This window comes from Microtus ochrogaster, chromosome X (assembly GCF_000317375.1).
Source record: "Microtus ochrogaster isolate Prairie Vole_2 chromosome X, MicOch1.0, whole genome shotgun sequence".
In the NCBI taxonomy this organism is placed as follows: Eukaryota; Metazoa; Chordata; class Mammalia; order Rodentia; family Cricetidae; genus Microtus; species Microtus ochrogaster.
The window spans coordinates 58,261,244-58,283,061 of record NC_022026.1 but is presented as its reverse complement, the minus strand read 5'-3'; the positions used below and the strand labels follow the sequence as shown (position 1 = coordinate 58,283,061).

At 43.9% G+C, this 21,818-nt stretch overlaps 1 protein-coding gene across 1 annotated transcript in view; it reads right to left on the bottom strand.

Annotated features, from left to right (window-relative positions):
• The window catches only part of Shroom2 (shroom family member 2), a 125,793-nt gene that overhangs the window by 35,313 nt on the left and 68,662 nt on the right, over nt 1-21,818 (bottom strand). Inside the window, exons 3-5 of the mRNA XM_005358902.3 lie at nt 14,620-14,751; nt 10,954-13,297; nt 10,061-10,161 (exon numbers count right to left, since the gene is read on the bottom strand). Of these exons, the coding sequence (XP_005358959.1) occupies nt 10,061-10,161; nt 10,954-13,297; nt 14,620-14,751 (2,577 nt within the window). The remainder of the gene's footprint in view (nt 1-10,060; nt 10,162-10,953; nt 13,298-14,619; nt 14,752-21,818) is intronic.

The window sequence follows — 21,818 nt, the reverse complement described above, 5'->3', positions numbered from 1 at the left end:
GACTTTTTTATTAGTATATATTCGCTTTTACGGCATTATGGGTTCCATTCTTACATTTTCACACATGTAAGTCATATAGTTTGTCCATCCTCACACTGTTACCTTCCTTTGCCATTTTACATCCTTCCTCTTCTCAAATACTAACCTTTCCACTACTTTCATGTTATATGCATACACAAGTTCATGCATGTTTAATCTAGATTCTACATGAAAGAAAACATTTGGGTTTTTTTTTTTTCTGATTTACCTTATGGTACCATAACACAATGGCCTCTGGTTTCACCGACTTTCCTACAAATGACATTGATTTCATTTTTCTTTGATGCACTCACATCCCGCCCTACGGTTTTCCTTATGATTCTGTTGATGGAACAGCCAGGCCGATTTAATAACTTGGTTATTGTGAACAGTGCTTCAGTGGACACTGATATGTAGGTGTCTTTGGGGTACACTAACTTGGATTCCACTAAATCTGAGAAAGGGTTAGGAGAGTCGGGGGGCTGATATAAACACAGTGAGGAAGTGAACATGTATTTTTTATTGTAAAGCCCATACTCTTTCCAGTGTTTTTTCACATCCATATAGTATTTTATAAATAAACAACAGTGTCCCTTCCCTGCCACCCCCATCTCTACTTTCTTCTCCAAGGTGCTTGTACATGCTAAGCACATATTATACCAACTGAGTATATCCCTAACTACAAATACTTCATTTAGAAATTAATTATAGAAAATTTAAATGAAAGGAGTTTCCATAATATACACCCAGTTTCTTCTATCATTAAGCCTGAGATTTGTATGTATAGTGTACGATCAGTTGGATCTTAAAGTATCTCTCATAGTCCTGTGTTTTAAAGGCTTGAACCCCTGAAGGCCACTATTGTGAAATCAAAGAACCTTTAGGTGATAGTGCCAAGAAGGAGAAAGTTAGGCCCCTAAGAATATATACTGAAATAAAAGAAAGGAGTTTCCATACAATACACCCAGTTTCTTCTACCATTAAGCCTCCTACCATGAGATAAATGGTTTCTTCTACCCTGTGTTCCTTCCATGATGTCCTGCTTCATCAACAGGACTAAAAGCAATGTCACCAACTGCAGACTAAAACCACAAGCCAAAACCACCTTTTTCCTTTATAAGTTGGTCATCTCAGACATTTTGTTGAAGTGATGGAAAACAGTCTAATATAATTTACCCCAGATAATGATGCAATAGTGGTACATTTGAGACTGATATGCTACCTACTGCACTAATAAGGCACTTCAACATTTGTACACTAAAATGAACTAATATTATCATATTCTTATAGTTTTATTTTTATACTTTTGTAAGTTATTTTATACTTTACTAATTACTATATACTATTTATTGTTCCTTTCCTGGCCTAGGATTCCAGCCAAGTACCACATTGTATTTAGTGGTTACATTTTCTTAAGCTTCTTTTATTGGGACTGCTACAAAACAAAAAGTTTGTTCCTTCCCTCAAATGTATATGCTAAAAGCACATGGAGATTTGTTCTGATCATCTCAGAATTCGGGATGCAGGTGTTGTGTAACAGTTGACTAGGTAAAAACCTTTCATCTTGGAGGGAAACTCTAAGACATAGGATGGAAAAAGGGAGGGAAACAACAGCGTGTTCTAAGGGGATGTGAAATATTCTATCCTGTCGGGAAGCTCATTAAAACAGGAAGTAAAACTCACCCATGTTCCTGTAAGGAACCTCAGTAAAACTCACTGGTTTACCTAGCTGGACTTTGGCACTATCTGTACATAGTGAGCTCCTGGAAATCTTCTGGTATTCCTAAAAATGGGGAGATAGCCCTCCAACCATGGCCTTCATAGCTACGGTTGAACCCTTCACTGACATTCATCCCTGAATTGCTTCCCTTAGCTGAAATTGTGTTTGTATGACCCTGGTGTCAGTCCTCCCGTAACTGGGGGCCCAGGATCCCTCAGATTTTTCTTTCTTTTTCTTTTCTTTTGGACTACTCATCAATGGTCCCTGCTGTGAGAGACTGCTCACACCCATGCCACATAGGCTCCACTCACTCTTCAGCTCTTTCTCTTCTCCCACTATACTCCATCAGCCCCACTGGACCATTCTTCCTCTCCAGTGCCTGGCCACAGCAGCTGCCCACTCTGGCACCCACCTTTACCCCTCCTCTCACACGCTCACATGGTGCTATGGAACTCAACCCTGACCAAGCCAAGCCAGCTGCAGTTCTCCTGTTGAGAGATGTGGCCGGCATAGATGGATTGATTAGGGCACATGTTCCTTTCTCCCTCTCAGAGAAAACAAAAACTGGGATCCTGTATGTCTAATTCTACCACTTTCATAAAACAATTCCAATATATTACCCATTCTTAAAATCTCACCTTTCATGATATCTATATGATTCTATCTAATAACCCACTTCCTGAAGATCACAGGCGAATTTGGGAGCAGGCTAGACTACATGCAGATGAGATTCACCAAACACATACAACACACCCTCCAGGGACAGAGGCAGTCCCCAAGCAGGAACCACACTGGGATTATAACACCCCAGGTCGAATTTTAGCTAGGGATCGGTTTTTGACTTGCCTCCTGGCACGTCTCCATAAGGTTGTCCTCAAGTCAGTAAAATATAATAAACTCTCAGAGGTCATTCAAGATACGAAGGAAAATCCTTCTGCATTTTTGGAACGCCTCACTAAAGCCCTGTTACAATATACTAACTTAGATCCAGAAACCACGAAAGGCAGACAGCTACTAGTGACTCATTTTTTTTTCTCAGTGCTATCCTGACATTAAGGCTAAACTTAGACGTTTGGAGAAAGGCCCCTTGACCCCGTAGGCGGAAGTCTTACAGAGTTGGATTTTAATGTGTATCGTGTAAGGAATGACAAAGCCCACAGCCATCATTGTCACATGCTAGCCACAGTCCTCTCACCGGCAGAGGCAACAGACCGCCCAATTTGTGCTGTCCCTGGGGCTTGAGAACCAGCAGGCCCATGTTTCAAATGAGGTAGAACTGGTCACTGGGCCTGAGTATGCCCTACTCATCTTGGTCCCACAAGACCTTGGTCGAGATGCCATAGGGAAGGACACCGGCCAGTTGATTGTCCTCATGCACTTAATACATGGAAACATCAAACCCAGAAAATTCCCAAGTTGACATTCGAGATCCGGCCATGGACGAGTGAGGCTGCCTGGTCTCCTTTGACCTGACCACAACCATCATCTGTAACAGGGAACCATGGGTAAGCATCATGGTATCAGGAGGACCCATCTCCTTTCTCTTGGATACCAGAGCCACATACTTGGTACTGAGGGAATTCTGGGGGCCTACCTCTCCTTCTAGTTTCCCTATTGTCAGGGTAGGGGGACAGCCTTATCTACCTCAGCAGACCCCACTACTTAACTGTGTGTTTAGGGGTATTTATCTCACTGATTCATTTTTAGTCATGCCAACCTGCCCGGTACCTCTTATGGGAAGAGATTTTTTAGCAAAGCTCTTCTAGTAGGAGCTTCCATTTCATTTGTTCCTTCCATTCACCTTACACCAGACTACCTCAACAGTGTGCCAATGCATGCCCACTGCCGATTACTATTCTCTCCCCCAGACCAATGCCCCTCATGCCTTTCCCCTAAATGGCAGGGCCCCTTTAAATTAATTCTTGTAACTCAAACAGAGCCCTGTTCCCTTCAGTCACTTTTTCTCTAGTTCCAGAAAAACAAAAGTTTCATCACCGACTCAAACCTCCTGTGCCAAAACTCCATATATTCTCCCTCTTCCTCTTTCTCCTATCTGTTATAACGTCAAGATGTAAATCTGTTCCTGTTCTTTCCCGTTCTCTTACAGATTCTGGGGGAAAGTTCTGATACGTTAAACTCATCCAGTTTCAAACATATTGTACAGACCACGCCTGCTGTACAAAGCGTTCTGGAGACAATGCCAACACCTGCACCAGCTCTTGGGACTTCACCATTGGAGCTCACCCCTTACTCTCCTCCTTTCTTCTTCTTCTTTTTCCCTTCATCCCAAAAATAAAGAAGATGCAGAGGTAATGTCCTTGAGCTCATCTTTTCACCTCCAGTTCCTTGACTGCCATAGATATCCAATTCTGAGCCCTGAGGGGGTACTGAGGCTGATACTCAAGCGCCCCCCCCCCATACTTCTGCCCCATCTGTGTCCTGGATCAGAACACAACATTGAAGTAGTTCAGACTGGGGAGAAATCAAAAGGCAGCCATGTGGTGGTGCGAACCCAGTTGGTACCTAGAGGACTGGGGCAGGATGGCTGCCTCAAATTCAAAATCAGTCTGATCCGTATTACAAATGAAGACATTGTGATAGTTATTGATGACTGTCAACTTGACAGGATCTAGGGAACAATTATGTGGGCATGACTATAAGGCTATTTCTAAACTAGGTTAACTAAGGTGAAAAGAACCACCCTATGTATGTATGGGCAGCACCATCCCTGGGCTGAATAAAAGGAGGAAGTGAGCTAAGCCAGCATTTCTTTCTCCTGACTGACTTCATCACTATGGAGGATAGTATCCTCCAATTACGAACCAAAATCCACCCTTCTTTTAGTTGCCTTGTCAAGTACTTTGTCACAGCAATGAGAAGAGAAACAAACTAATAACAGACATTAAAAACAAATTCTGGCCCAGTGTGATTGGTATACACCATTAATCCCAACACTCAGAAGGCAGAGACAGACAGATCTCAGTGAGGTTCAGTCTAGTCTGGTCTACACATGGTGAGTCCCTGAACAGCCAGGGCTATATGGACAGACCCTGCCAAAAAATAAAAATTAAAAAAAAATAAAGAAAAGAAAAACATAAACAAACAAAACAAAACAAACAAACAAAAAACCCAAAACCAAACTAGTCTTGTGCCTCTGTCTTTTTCTGGCAGTTGCTGTTTTTCTTTTCTGGGATGATGGTCTTGTCTTTGCACATATAGAAAGAACGCTTCATTTCAGGGCTCTGCCTGGCCTTGCAAAACAAAAAGCTCTGCCCACATCATCCATCCCTGCCCACTCCCAATCCCTCTACTTCCAAGCTCAAGTTTCACCTTCTTAGCATGACCCACTCAGCGCTGGATACATAATTATCTAGCACGGTCCTTTAGGAAGGCAGGCTGCAATTGCTGGACAGCTAATTGAAGGCCAGGGACAATAAACATCTGCCCTAAAGCCGTGAACATAGGGTAGAGCTCCCCAGTAATCAATCTTTGTTCCTTCTGAAATCCACTTGGCAGAAACTGGTTTTCTAAAGAGGAAATTGGTCTTCACAATAATTTCTACACGCCAAGTTTTCTCTCAGGGAAAACACCCAAGTAGCGTCCATTGGGTTTGCTTTTCTGGTTCATGTATTTTATATTAGAGCAAAATAGCTCTGAAAAAATTCTCCATGCATTCAGTTTTGTAGCTCTGAAAAAATTTTCCATGCATTCAGTTTTGTAGCTCTACTGGGAGTAAGAACACATTCTTGTTATTTTCTTTTACTCACCCCAATAAAATACAGCCTTGAGGTCAGTGGTAACCCAGCTGTGGGGGGGTCAACCCCATAGCTCATGTTAGCCCCAATTTCTAGAATGTCCTAGGACATAATATCTTTACAGAAGAAGCCCAAATGTGAGGAGCAACAATCAAAACTAGTTACATTAATTTTCTTAAAGGGTTTAAGTAGGAATGTAGAAAGCAAGTCAGTTTCATGATTTCTTCTGAAACACTTAGATCTTCTTATCTCTGGACAACTTAACTCCAGAGCAAGTGCAGATGGTATGGCCCATTTCACTTACTAGCATCTAACTAAAATCTTTAGCAAAATTTTAACCCAGAACATGTACTACCATGGAATGCTGATCTAGAACTCAAGGAAGGTAAGACAGGAAACCACTCATCTACCAAACCAAGCATCCACCTACTCATCCATCCTTCCATCTCTCTGTCTATTCATTCATCATCCATGCACCCAACCATTAACCGATCTCCATCCATCCATTTGTCCATCCGTCCACCCATCTATCCTTCTGTCTGTCTATTCATTCATTCATCTATGCACCCAACATCCCATCGATCTATCTATCCTTTTATAAACCCCTCATCCATCCATCCATCCACCCATCCATCCATCCATCCATCTATCCACCCACCTACCCATCTATCCATCCATCTGTCTATCCATCCATCTATCCACCACCCACCCATCTATCCATCCATCTGTTTATCCATTCAATTTTCCAACCATCTATCTACTCTTTAATCCATCCAAACAACCATTTATCTAACTGAGCCTGGGAGTTAGAAAGACTCTCTGGCGGGGGGAAGGCCATAGCTAGGTACTGAAGATAGTGAGCTTCCAAGATGGCTTGCTTCTTCCTCACCCTCCTGACCTGAGACAAAAGTCTGATAGCTCAAAACAAAGGCCTTGTGGGCTTTTTCTCTTGTTAAGAACAGTCTGGATTTTTTTTTTTTTGTTTCATGAATCCCCGGTAGGCTTCAGAGAGGGTTACTTTCTCTATGTGTCTGCTTCATATATATGTTTCCTCACCCGCAATAAATGCATTTCAACTGCTGATTCTGCCTGTGCTTGTTTGTGGAGGTTAAGATTTCTCTGTTGCTACCTGTCATGCAGAATGAACCTGATTAAAAAGCCACAAACACACACACACACACACACACACACACACACACATATCGTAATGCAATACTCATCCTTATTAACTCATTCCTCCTTCTATCCCTCTGCTTATTCATCCAAGTGCCCATCCTTCATCCATTCAAATACCCATCTCTACACTTATCACCTATCTATCCATTCACCAATGCGTTCATCCACCAACCACTTATTTGGCACCTAATTTGTGTAAGAACCATGTGTGATAAACAGCAAAGAAAAATTAAAATCCTATTCTTCCAAACTGCTCACCAGGAACGAGGAGGAGGAGTCCAGATAACAGGACAATGGTGTAGAAATATATCCATGATATTGAATCCTGCTCCCAGTATCCCAGTCTGCAGAGGATAACTGTTCAAAGTATGATGGACATCGACTTTGAAGATGTTAGGAAAGACTAATTTGGTGTCACAAAAAGGAACATAATAACAAAGTGAAAGTAACCTAGCATGACAATTTCTTTCCACAAAAAAAGGGCACACCATGCCCTGGGATCAAGCCAGTAAGTAGCAAAACATGATCTAGATGACCTCTATCTTTTATCCCTAACAGAATATAGCTATGTAGACAAACAAGACATCTAGAGTGGTGGTTAAGGAGAAAGGAGGTCAGTAGGATTACTAAAAACGAATCTGGCTGGTGTCCTTGTAAGAACTGGAGATTAGAAAACAGAGATACACAATGCAAGCAAATGAGGGCACAGTAAGAAGCTAGAGTCTACACGTAAGTTAGAGAAGCATTGGGAGGAACCATCCTCCCTTTGATCTTTCGGCCTCCAGGGCTGGGAAGAGATCAGTGCTTACTATTTAAGCTATCTAGGCTATAGGACATTAAAAATGTCTCTACTGCATTTCTGTTTATACACATACACACACACAATCAGAGGACAACTTACAAGAGTTGTTTCTCCCCTTTCACTTTATATATTCCAAGGATGGAACTTAGGTCTGCAGGCTTGGTGGCATGGGCCTTTACTAGTTGGAAAATCTCACCAGTCCCTGTGATACCACTTTTTAATAACAGTCATTGAGAAATCAGACACCGAGTCTTTAAGGGACTCCCAAATCAGTGATTGAATGCATTTGCAAGAAACAGACCCAGCTGGCTGTAAGAAACTTGAGGATTCAGCATGAAATCTCTGAGGACGGTTAGAACCTCTAAGAAAAATGTCTTCAGAACATGTGAGATGGGCCGCTCGGGACCAGATGTGATGGAGGAAGGGAGAAAATGCCACTGTATCTGCTACCTTGTGGTCAGGCTACCCAGCTACAGTGTGTTTGCCCCTTAATCCAACAGACTTTAATGATTTCTCATGTGCTATGAACCTTTTTATGTTTGTTTCTTAATTCTGAGACACGGTTTTGTTCTATAGTCTAAGGCTCATCTTGAATGTACAAGCTCCCTTCTTAGCCTCCTGAGGGCTGGGATTACAGACATATGCCACATGTTGCTCTCACATAGTTAAAAAAAAAGAATGAAGTAGTTTCCTTTCAGTTACAGATACTTGTAATTCTTTCCCCACTACATGGTATGGTCTTGCAGGAGCTTATCCTCCACACATGCACAAAAAAGATGTTATTAGTGGGATGTGATATCTCATCCCTGTCATCCCAGAAAGTGTTGAAGTAGGAGGATCAGCACAAGTCTGATGCCAACCTGTGTTACACAGGGAATTTCTGGGTGGGAAGTGACATCATATCTCAAAAAATAGGAAAAAATCAAAATTATATTAAAAAGTTATTTCTGTTTGGACTTTGGTGAATAATCAGCAAATAAAAATAACTCCTATGTCAACATTTTTGTATGATCTCAACAGAATGCAAAATTTTATTTCAAGTATCAAATACCAGATCAATAATTAATTTCCCATAGAGACATGTTTATGTTACTTTAAACCTATGCAAGGTCACTAGGTATTTTCATACTTCTGCATTTTAGACTGCCTATTATTTTTATGATCCTTTTATTTCTCAAGCATATTATTTCTTGTTGATCCTCTAGAAACATATACTCTAGGAAAAGCTGAAAATGACTTTTTAACATTCCTATTCCAAAATTTCAATATCCTTGCCTGTCTTCAACACACACACACACACACACACACACACACACACATACACACACACACACATTGCAATCCTGAAAACTGCTAGGTTTGAAACTCAAAAGCAGGCTGCTTCTGGAACTAATCTCTTCAAGTCACTAAGCAGCCAGCTGAGAGACACAGCCATGATAAATAAGGCAGAAGGCCCCTCTTCCCTTCCTCCTATTCCTGTGAGCGCTGACAGAGCCGTGGACACAAATAATCACGTGTGCACACACAGCTCATGCACATTATAGCTGTCCATGGTGACATTCTCTGCCCCCTACCCTGCACAGCTGCTGCTCAGCACGTGACTGACTCAGAGCCCAGGAATAAAGCTCTAATTGTCCTCTTCAGACACTGTTAAATTCCGTAGGCAGATTATTCCGCAGGCTTCCATCAGTTTAGCTATGCAGACTGTTAAGTAATTGCAGGGATTTCTGAGGCAGGCACACAGAGTATCAATCTGGTTCCTTCACAACCAAATAAACGTGGGATAGTTTTGAATACGGGTAACAACAGTTAGTGTAAAAACGTGTGAAATAAGACACCGTTACATAAAGTTCTTGAAAGCATAGATCTAAGTTGGTTATTTCTACAGCGGAATCTTGACCTTTGAAGTCAGTGTTTAATTTGCCTCGTATGCTAGGCCATATAGGATATATAAAACATTAGGAAAATCTTCCCTCAAGAATGTCTGGTGTGTGCTGATTTTCATCTTTCCACCAGGGTTATTATATACACATCTAATCGAATCTATCCTCTGAACAGCTTATTATATGCTCCCCCAACAATCTGGAATTGTTGCAGGCAACAGTGTAAGAGCACAGATCTTGCCCGCCCTCCTCCCTTCTCTGGGAAGTCAGATGACTTCTATTTTAAAGCTTCAAGTTAACTCATTAAACAAGCCCAATTTAGAAAGCTTTACCAAAATCCTTTCTGACAATTCTGAGACTGTGGCCTACAAACACAGCTGTGTGCCAGATAGTAAAAGCATCTCTTCAGTTAAAGATTTTGTTTAAGGAGGCTAAACTGGACATTTATTTTGACCCAATAAAGCATTTCACTCTAAGAAAAACACAACAGCTACTTTAAGAAACACTAAAGGCTATTACTGCCCTGCTTCTCTGGGCAGGGCTGCAGAACCCACGGGATCTCTCGCTTAAAAACTCTTAAGATCTTAGTGATGGTGGAAATCACACTCGATTAGCAAAACCAAGACTTGTCCTATTAACATCCCATTCACCTTCCATAAATATGTTCACACTCAACACAACTTTTCAGCAACCACAATTCACCCACCTTGGAGCAGAACGTCCCTCGTCAGCCTGCAGTGTACATTGTGGTACTCCTTTGTGCCCGCCAGAGTCCTCTGGCTGCCTGTCTGGCTCAACAGGCACTTCCTGTGAAGAGCGACACCATGAGACACAGACTCATCAAGCTGCCTTCATGCCTGAGACGACTGTTATTATGGGTTTGCTTTGTGTGCCTGTCCCACAACGCCCTTGGCAAGGCCTGTTGTCTCAGACTTGAGACCTGGTCACAGGACACGGCTGTTCAACTCCATAAGACACTTAATTGAGACCACTGACCTCGGACTCCTGCACTGAGCAGAAAACAGGACTCCTACATGAGGGCTGTTACCATGTGACACAATCGGCCAAAAGAAACACAGTAAAAGACAGCTGGCCACAAGTCATGACTGCAAAACCTCACGTGCTAGGACTTGTGGGGGCTGGGATTCTGACTCCTGACAGAGAAGGCATGGAGTTCTCAGAGATCACACTGAACTGTGTGTGGATAAGTCAGAATGTAGCAGTGGCAGAAGCAAGCTCTCCCTGGGTCTGCGTGGAGTTTCAGTACCAAATGCTAAAAGCAAGCAAGCAACTCTCCTTCCGTGTACAGCATGGAGGTTATCTTCGAAAAAAATTACTAGTAGTTTGTTTTTAACAAGAAAATGAGGCTGTTAATATTACAGCATTTCAGTGAAATTAATATTACAGTGAAGTGAAATTTAGGACAGGGGAGCTGGGGATGAAAGAGATGTGTTTGCACAAAGGAAGCAATTTCATTCCCTTATCTTTCAAACTACAAATGACACTGTTGCACCTCAGTGAGCCCTCATACATGCGGGGTACACCCTAAGTGTCTTCAGGTGGTACAAGCGAGGCCATGGCACACGGTATACTGCTTACCTGTGAGTAGCGATCAGTGGACGGTGACGACCGGGACCGTTCATGGATGTACTGTGCCCTCTGCTGCTGGTCTAGACCGGCATCCAGAATATCATCTGCTGAATGATACCGCCCAGAACTCCTGGCTTCCATTGGTTTCTTCTGCTCCTTCCAAGACGCCTGGTATTCTGCAAAGGTTCCAAGCCTTCTGGGTGGGTTCAATGTCTCAGAAGCTTTTCCTCCTTGTCCATCATCACTGAGGATCTCTCCACAGGAGGTGGCCCGTGACCTCTTCTGGAACCAGGACTCTGTACCCTCACATTCACGGCCCCCTGTCTGTGGCCTCTCAGCCTTGCCTCTTGAAAGCCCACAGAGAGCTTGCCTGTGGCTTGGCCTCTGGAGAAGAGATTTGCTTGTTTCCTCAAAAAACTTCCACCTGTCAGCAAATGTCCCCACAGTATCCTCAGGTGTCCTGACGTTAGGATGAGGACTGTGGTCCCCTGACAGACCCACCTCGTTCATTTTCTCTGGCTCAGAATAGGACTTCAGCTTCTGCTCCGCTGTGAACCGTTTCCGGCCTCCGATTCGAAGAAGATGGGGCACACCACCACCAGAAGATGGTGGCTTGGCCAGACCTGCTTCCCAGAGGCTGGGGACAGAGTCTGGCTCCCCAGGGGAAGATAAAGAAGATGAGGCAGTACGGTCACAAGTCCTGTGTTCTGCTTGTCCCAGATACTGATCTGCTGGGGTGGGACCTAAATCACGGCGGTGGAAGGAGGTGGCCCTCAGGACACGTGTCTGGGCCTCTTTCAGGTGCTCTTTATAGGTGCTGGGGAAGGAACCTTCAGGGACAGCCCCCGCATCAGCTCTCCAGTCGTCAGCAAGTGTCACAGTGCTTTTGCTGTTCTGTAGCTTCGCTCTGCGCATCTGGATCTCATTCCTCAGTGTCGTGGCAAATCGGTCACTCCTTCGCATGGGTCTACCCACCTGGGCGTCAAGCAGCGGTGGCTTCTCTGGTCTCCATGCCCCACCTTGGGTCAGAGAGTGCAGCATGGGTGTCCTTTCACGAGAAATCCTCCCACGGTCTCCATCCACCGACTTGAGGTCACCATCAGGACACTGCGACCTGGCTTTCACAGTGTGGCTGGCTTGAAGAGGCTCTTGGATCCCTGAGCAGGAACCTTCAATCCCTGCATCCCGTGGATGATATCCGTCTCTTTCGTGAGAGGCCAGCATCTCCTCATGCTCTTGTATATAGCACCTCTGGCCCATCGAGGGCAAGAGAGGATAGTCAAGGTCCACAGAACGTGTGTCTGAATGCCCAAAGTCACCTCGGGGTGTCACAACCTGGGCACACCCCTGCACAGGCTGCCTGGGGGGTGCACAGAAATAATGGCCACGCCCTCTATCATCCAGCTTCTGGTTGGCAGAACCAGACCATCTCACCTGCGCATCATTCCAGGAGGGTTCAGGAGGCTCCTGCAAACCCCCACCAGGAGTCCTATGAGGCAGCTCCCTCGTTGATGAAGGGACCCTTGGGCTCTCATCAGCGCACTGCCATCTCTGCTGGCTCCCACGGTAAGACGTCAGGAAGTGGACATCTGTGTTGGACAAGGACAAGTGGTGCCTGCCCGGGACCCCTGAGGATCCACCCACTCTATCATCTGAGGATAACCAACGGTAATCCAGGTGGCCTTCTTGCTGGTAACCCAAGCTTCCTGTTTCTTTGCCACTGCTTGGGTGTGCCAGCCGACACTGTCCATCAGTCATTTCCAGTCTATGGCCCCCTCGGGGTTGGGTGGCAAAGTCTGAAAATGGAGGGTCCCGTGTCTTTTCACGGCCTCCAGCTGCCACAGCAAAGCCATCACTGAGCAAAGGAGCTGCAAAGGGAGGAGGAGAAGGGGCTTTCTTCTTGTCAGGAACATACCAAACAGGCCCAAAATTTGATCTTCCAGAAGTGGTTGTTTTCGGCTCAACATTATCCTCTGGCCTTGGGCTTTTCCTGCTGTTACCAAAAACCCTGAGTGTGGAACATGGCAGCCTGTCCTGTAATCCCTGAGGATCACTTGCAGGCTGGCTCTGTCGGCTGCTGCCTGGCCTGGAGGCCTCCCAGAGGCCAACTTTGTAGAGAATGTTCTCAGTGGAAGAGGCATCAGCCCTGGGCAAGGTGTGGTCAGGGGTGCCGGGACAGGTAGAGAAGGAACCGTAAGCAGAATCTCGCTTGCCGTGGCCACCCAGGTGTCCAGATGGGGAGAGCTGGGAGCCGCGGTCCAGGCTGTCTAAGCTGCCCACAGAGCTGAAGTGCTCAGCAGTGCACTGTAGGCTTGTGTGCTCCCATGAGCTGGACAAATCGTGGGAGGAAGAACTACAAAGGAAAAGCACACACACACAAAAAAAAAAAGGTTCGCAAAAAGCAAGATCTCAGGAAAACAGCATTGTGAGCATAGCTGGACCTACGCTAAGGAGGACGAGGGCACAAAAAGAAAAAAGGTTTGCAAACAGCAAGATGTCAGGAAAACAGCATTGTGGATGTACGCTAAGAAGGATGAGGATGCTCAACAGTAGCTGAATTGAGAACTGGGGAGGAAAGGCATTTCTGAGGGCACACTGACTGTTAACCTTCTGGGTACTTTTTAAGATTTTTTTCAATGCTACTACATTTTCTCAACCCAATAAAGACTCTGATGCAGGCAGTGCCGGAATTAACATTTCTGTGGTCCTTCGTTGGTTAGAGACTGTGAAATGGCACTTCATGAACTAAGAATCGTTCCTAGTTTTTTTATTTTTTTTAATTTACTTTTTATTATTGTGTGTAGATCATGCCATATGTGTAGAGGTCAGAGAACAGTTTTTGTGGAATTGGTTCTTTCCTTCTGTCTTTCTGTGTTTCCAGGGATAGAGCTCAAGTCATCTTTTACTCACTGAGCCCTCTCACAAAATAACTTACACAGACTCGTACCATCCAATGGGACTGAAACAACAATTAAAAATCTTCCGGTTCAGCTGGGTGTGCTGGCGCACACCTTTAATCCCAGTATTCGGGAAGCAGAGGCAGGAAGATCTCGGTGAGTTCCAAAGCCAGCCTGGTCTATAAGAGCTAGTTCCAGGAGAGCCAAGACTACACAGTGAGACCATGTCTTGAAGCCCTTCCAAATCTTCCAACTTACAAAAACCCAGGGCCAGATGGATTCGGTGTAGACTTCTATCAAACCATCCAAGAAATAACATCAATATTTCTCAAATAGTCCATAAAATATTAAAGCAAGGACATTTCCAAATTCTTTTTATGAAGCTAACAACCCCCTGATACTAAAACTGGACAGAACACAACCAAAAAAGAGATTACTAATGAAAGAACATGGATACAAAAGTTCTCGATAAAATACCTCTGAATCCAATTACAAAAAACCACATCCAAAAGGTTATCCACCATTACCAAGCTGCCTTCATCCCAAAGATGCAGGGTGCTACAAGAAATACCACAAGAGAAAACAAGCTTGTTCATCCTTTGTCTAGCCATTTCATTTTGTTTTCTTGCTGTGAAATATTCAGTTATAATCCTAACTGAGCAGAGGTGGTCTTGACTACTCAGAAGTCAAGACACTCGTGGGAATGTCTGAGTATTCACAGAACGTGACAGTTATACAGATCACACATGGTGCCTGGTCTCAGGGAAAGAATACTCACCTAGCCTGGTGCTGGCTCTTCCAGGAAGGGGACCCACTGGTGCTCAGAAACAGTGAGGCTGCTGGCTCTGGGTAGGTATCCGAGACCTTGGTGGCATGCCAGGAGTGAGGCCTCCAACTCGGATCACTCTTCCTGGAAAAAAAATGCAGACGCTGAGGGACTTTGCATCCTGGACACCTTCCTGGCTGGCACCTCAGTAGGAATCCAACAGAGGAAACTAGTGGCGTCTGCTGGCAACCGATACACAGCATGTTTTACAACCGCTTCCTGTTAGATATGGTCATGCACATTATTTCTGGTGTTTGTTAATGACCAAGTTGCCATGTTGTAGAGTGGAAATCACAGGCTCTAAAGCAGCATTAAGTTTTTTTAATTTATTCTTCCATAAATGGGTATGATTATTGTTTGCCAGTTAGAAATTGTATAAGCTTTTGAGATGTCTCCTGTACCCCAGGTTAGCCTTGAATATCTGATCTGCCTGCCTCCATCTCCTGAGTCTTCAAGTGGACCCCCATGCACAGTTTTATGTACTGATGGGGATGGAACCCACAGTTTTGTACATTTCTAGCTCTTATTTTGTTTTGTTGTTGTTGCTTTGTGCATTTTTAAAAGATGGAGTATACATGAGGCCTTGGGATTGATTTCCAGTACCCCCGAAACAACAACAAAATACCTTCAGGGAAATGGCACACACATGAAGACCCACAGAAGGTCCCTTTGATTTCAAAGTCACTGCATGAGGGTATCTTTACTTCTCCAGTTTAAGAAAGAAATGAACTCACAGTAGACAATTTTTCAGCCAGTAAACAATGGGGGAAAAAACCACTGAACACCTTTAGGTAAATAAGAGATTACACATTTTCTCCTACAGGCCAAAATATTAAAGAATGCTATACAATAAAGAATATTTTCAGCCTGGCCTGGCCCCCGTAGGCTGGGGCAGCCTGGAAAATAACACCCAACTATGTGCCCAGTGTCCATGACCATTGCCACCATGGGTGAGCACAGGAGAGTGGTCCCACCCCTTGCCAGCTGCCACAGGTCCACCCCTTGCCAGCTGCCACAAATAGGAGAGCTGGCCCCACCCCTCCCTTGGGCAAAGTAGGAGAGCTGGCCCTGGTTCAGCTACCACCTAGACTCAGATCCAGGTCGTTGAGTTGGCCCAATCCCCCAACAGCTGCTCCAACAAAGACCTGCTAGAACCTGTATAGGGGCTAGTCCTGCAGAAGCCTTGAACTACTTCAATGACTCATTGCAATGAACACTTGCAAGTAAAGCTGTTTGGGCAAAAATGTACACTGTGTGACATCCTCAGCATCCACAGTGAGAATTTTTGTTTGTCCGTTAATTTGTTTGTTTTGTTTCATGGGGAGGTTGCAAGGTCAGATGGTGGATATGGAGGAACAGGGAGATGAATGGAACCGGGGTGCACGACAGAAAATCCATAGAGAATGAATAGAAAATGGAAAGAGAGATTATTTACCAAGATAAAACCAAAAAAAACGTTATAACACAAATCTTTTAATGACCTGTATAGTTTCAATAAGTATGCAAGTTTCAATAAGTATGCAAGGTGTAAAAAAAATATGTTGACTTTGTAATGATTTTCCAGGAACTAGAAAAGGAATAAAACAGACAAATTCATTACAGCTCAGAACTAAGAAATTATAAAAGCAGAAATGTACCTCATAGAATTCCTCAAAATCTTCATAAGGAAGGCTCTAACCACATGCTCTTCGTTGTCTGCTGGTTTTTCATGTTACATTATTTTCATTTTTTTGGTTAATTGGTGAGATAAATAAACTAGACTGGCTGAATATGAGGGCAGAGGGGAGGAAAAATATGGCTAAGTAAAGAAAATGTCAATAGGGCAGTGGTGGCACACACTTTTAATCCCAGCAATCAGGAGGTAGAGGCAGGCGGATCTCTGTGCGTTAGAGGCCAGCCTGATCTACATAGTTAGTTCCAGGACAGGCTCCAAAGCTACAGAGAAACCCTGTCTCAGAATAGGGAGGGAGGGAGGGAGGGAGGGAGGGAGACGCCTCACCCATGATGATACTATTTCTACCTCCTCACTAGAAAGCCCTGAAATACTAGTCAATGTCATGGGAGAGCAATGTCCAGGAAAAAAAAAAAAACTGCTATTAGTAAAATTCTAAAATAGTGGCAATAAATTTGTTGTAAGAGATTTAAAATGTCTATGGCATCTTTACTACCCTTCCATTAGCTGGTTTTGTGTGTCCCTTCCCCATCAGTGTGAGCTCAAGGTGAGAAGTTCCAGTAACAGAATGAAGCTGCTTTGCTTTGCTTTCCTTTTCCTTCCCCTTTCCCCTTTCTTTCCACCCTCCCTTCCTCTTAATAAACGGGAAGAACTAATACTCTAGGGAATCTGAGCATGGTTGCAGGGAGACTGTACCTTCTTGGTTGTCTCAGAATGTTTTCTCTGAGGAAAGCCATGGAAGAGTCATTAGTTAGCACATCAGGATGCTATGGAAGAGCGTTCTCCACAGCACCTAGGATTATATTTATGTGCAAGGAGCTAGAAGTCCTTCAAGGCTAGAGGGAATCAATGAAGAAAAGTAGGACAAAATGCATCTCTTGGCTCACATCTTTGAGAACTATGCATGAATAATGGACTATGCTCTGTGAAGCCATGAAGAAATTTAAAAAAAAAATACAGAAGATCCTTAAAAGGAGAAATACATGGGGCTAGCAAAATGGCTCAACTGGAAAAATGCACTTGCCATACAAAACTGAAAACAAAAGAGTTCTATTCCTATATGCAATCGCTGAAGGTTCCAATACCTACCAGGGACAGTGAAATTCTCCTAAAACACACATGATCGTTTTCACACCCTCTGAATTTCCTGGTAGACCCTCAACAAATCTGGGTATCAACGGCACCAGGCTAATTACCATTTCAGATGCTGGATGCAGCTGAGGTTGTGTTAAGAAACAGATACATCTACCGCCTAGCTGGCCAGCCATTCAAAACGCTGAGGAGATTTTGTGTTATCTGATGCCACCTACTGGCCCAGTCACACCCAGCATCTCTTTGACTAGTTGTACCCATTCTTAGGTGGCCAGAACAGATTTGAAATCCACTGATGAGTGAGGTAACACAGACTTAGAAAGACAAACACAATACATAGTCACTCATAAGTAGATAGTAGATGTAAAGCAAAGGATAACCAGGCCATAATCCACAGCTCCAAAGAAGCTAGGTAACAAGGAGGACCCTAAAAGGAACACATGGATCACCCAGGGATGGGGAATTAGATGAGATCTCCTGGGTAAACTGGGGGGGGGGGCAGTGAAGGGAAAGTGATGGGAAATGAGAACTTGAGGGAATGGGATGGTCGAGGGGGAGATGGGCGAAGTGAGAGAGCAATGGAGAGAGATCTTGGTAAAGGGAGCCACTATGGGGTTAGGGAGAAACCTGGTGTTAGGGAAATTCCCAAGAATCCACAAAGATGACCCCAGCTAAGACTCCAAGCAATAGTGGAGAGGATGCTTGAGCTGGCCTTCCTCTGTAATCAGATCGATGACTACCTTAATTGTCATCATAGAACCTTCATCCAGTAACTGATGGAAGCAGATGCAGAGATCCACAATCAAGCACCAGGCTGAGTTCTGGGAATCCAATCAAAGATAGGGAGGAGGGGATATATGAGCAAGGGAGGTCAAGATCATGACGGAGAAATCTACAGAGACAGCTGAACCAAGCTGGTGGGAACTCACGAACTCTAGACCGACAGCTGTGGAGCCTCTGTGAGACTGAACTAGGCCCTCCATATATGGGAGACAGTGGTGAAGCTTGGACTATCTGTGAAGCACCTGGCAGTAGGACCAGGACCAGGATCTGTCTTCCTGGTACGTGAGCTAGTTTATTGGAGCCCATTCCCTATGGTGGGATGCCACACTTGGCCTTAACGCAGGGGGGATGGGTTTGGGCTTTGGCCAGAGTTTGTTGACTTCCCATGGAAGCCCTTACCTGTTGGGAGGAGTGGATGGGGTTTAGGCTGGGAGGAATGTGGGGGAGGCAGTGGTGGGGGTAAACTGTGAATGGAATGTTAAATGAAATTAAAAATAAATTAACAAAAAAGAAATTCACTTATAAATGAGGCTCTCCTGATTCCTCCAATGTGGGACACACAGTCAGATTGGCAAACAGGAAGAGAGATTTATTTCACTGTGATGCTCTAGTAACTTTTCTTGAAATTATCTGCCACAAATGTACAACAAATTGGGTGTACTTCATTTTAAAAAAAATAATGTCATAGTTCAACTAGGAAATGGTCTTTAGTCTTTGTGTATGCACGCACGTGCGTGTGCAATCGTGTGTGCATGCACATACAAGCTTGCATTTCCATGCAGGTGCACACACTACAGTTTATGTACAGTTCATAAACAACCTTTGGTTATCAGAGCTTGCCTTCTATATCATTTGAGAAAGGGTCTCTTGTTTGCCTCTCTATACATTATGCTAGCTGGCCCACAAGTTTCTGAGAATTCTCCTGTCTCAACCTCCCATTCTGCCAAAGGAGCACTTATATTACAGGTATGTGCTATTACATCTGGCTTTACGTGGATTATAGAGATCCAAACTCAGATCCTCATGCCTGTACAGCAAGTATATTACACACCAAACCATTTCGCAGTCCGATACTTGGATACATTTAATTATGAAATAACAGTGCTTGGTATTTCAATACATAAACTGGCATAGAGCAATAAAAATTCTGTTTCTTCTCCTTCTGTTAGACAGTCTCTTAACGTGTACGTTGGGCAAATTTGGAGCTTGCTATACAGCCTACATTAGCCTCAAATTTGTGACCGAATGCCACAAATGCAGCTTCTGTTTCACTCTGCTAGTTATTAGCATATCTATTTCAATGAAATTTTTGTTATCCAAAAGGATATAGAGAATCTCTTCCCTTTCCTGAAAAAAAATAAACAATCACATATGTGTTGGGTATTTTTATAAGTGTTTAGTGAACTGCACTTTCTCCCCAAATACAGTCTATGTCTGGTCATCCTGCCCTAGTTAGGTCTGCAAGTAGTGAGTAAACACAGGAGGCCTGGCTTCTGGAAGCCTGCAAAAACAGCTCAGCATATCCCTCAACCTGGAAACAGGCAGGCTAGAGGGCTGTTTCCACAGACTTGGTGTTTTAGAAAGTCTAAGGCATAAGAGGGAGAAGTTAAAAAGGTCTTATTTAAAAAAAAAAAGGGGATGATGTTAGATATGCGCTAGGAATATTCGGGTATCGGTGACTTCAAAAGCACTAGCGGGAAAGCCCACAGCCTGTGGAGGGACACACAAAGCCACCTCACGCCCTAAGAAGCCCACAGAAGGCAGGGTGCTTTCAAAAGGTCCGGGGTAAGGGAAAGTGTAATTGAGTTGGCTCTTGGAAACCACCAGCACTTGGAGTTCCTCAAACAAATTAAGAAGTTCCTTCCTCTAGAGTGGACCCTGGCTCTCACCTGGTACTTTCTTCTTGCTTTCTCTCTGCTACTCAGAGATTCACAGCTCTGTGCTTCACCTCAGGAGCACTGGGGATGATGCCTTAGGTTTGTATATTTTCATCTAGCACCTGGCTCAGCCACTGAAAGACAGCTCCGTGGCTTTTTCTTCAGAACAGAAACACCCCACCCTCTTGAAGTTGCCACTCACTAGTTACAGCATCCTTTGCCCATGTCTTTATCTTTAGCTGGGAGCATTCCAGATGGCAGGACCTACTGGAACGATGTTAATCATTTGGCTGGGATGCTACTTGCAAGTTAAGTGAACCTGTAAAGTATAGGTTACAGCACTCTTAATGATGACACTGTGTACCTGTGTATCTATTGTAAGGGGGAAAAAATCAAGAAAGAAAAACGGTATAACAAAACAATAGAAGGAAAAGAAAGAAAGAAGCGTTGACTGCTTAATGGCATGGTGATAGATTCATGGAACAGTCCATTCTTTCCTAGGCAGACAATACCCTGCTGTGGACTGGAGCGTCCTGCCTGATAAGATCTGGTCCTATGGGACATGAGTGAGAGAGTTTCTGCCTTTCTACACCAGAAAAATTCATTCAGGAAAGACACAAACTTCCTAATACACTCGGCAGCGGATGAAACTGATACAAGCTATCAAAGGACTATCTTCAGTCACTATAGCTGCTGTCTCAGGATGAAAGCTTCATGGTTCCTCTTCTCCCCACTGCTGAAAGAACGTTAGTTACAAAATGAACTCACGCTGTACTGTACTGGGTACTGGAGTACATTCAAATCAACAATCTCTTTTCTTACCTTCCGTCACGTTTACCAATGTTGGAAAGCAAAGGAAAAGAAAGGCTACCTTTCTATCCCCTCCCCTCCATATCCAGGTCACTTGCGATCATGATTTCCAAATGCCTAGCCCATCAGACAACATTTAAAGACTCGAGCAAAAAAAAAAAAGAAAGAAAAGAAAGAGGAGGCCAGATACTTGCCATCCCTTTACCCCAGGATAAAAGGGAAAGAAGAGAAGAGAAGAGAAGAGAAGAGAAGAGAAGAGAAGAGAAGAGAGAAAAAGACTCCAGCACAACCTCCCAGCTTCATTTCAACAGAATGATAATGTTGGCCAAGAAACAAAAGACATTCAAATGTGCAGTCATTAATGTAACCATTAAAATAGCCCTAAGGATAAACAGAGTTGATGAGTCTTATCTATAACAACAAAGATGCAAAATTGGGTCTGGTGACTCACATCTGTAATCCTAGGCCTCAGGTAGTGGAGGTTGAAAAACCACAAGTTTGAGGCCAGTCTGTTCTACACAGCAAGACTCTTTCTTTTTTTTTTAAAGGTAGCCACAGAATCAGTACGTCAGAATGACAGCTGAGGGTGGATGTGTAGTGGGTCCTCCAAGGTTATAGGTAAGGAATCTTCGGGAACTGAGATTCCCCCACCCAGGAGTTCTATAAAGACATCTTATCTAGCTCAGGCATTTGAGAGAGTCAGCAGAGATAAAAGGAGACAGATGTTTGAAAAACCTGCTTTAAAGGGCCAGATCAAAAGACACTGGAAATACCCTGGGGATTTCAGTGACTACAAAAGTGCCTCAAAGGGATAAATTCCAAAGAAGGCACAGTTGAGCAGGATGTTTCTGGAAGGCCTAGGGTGGAGGGACAATGAAACTGATGTGGCCTTTGGAAATTGTATATACTCTCCCAAT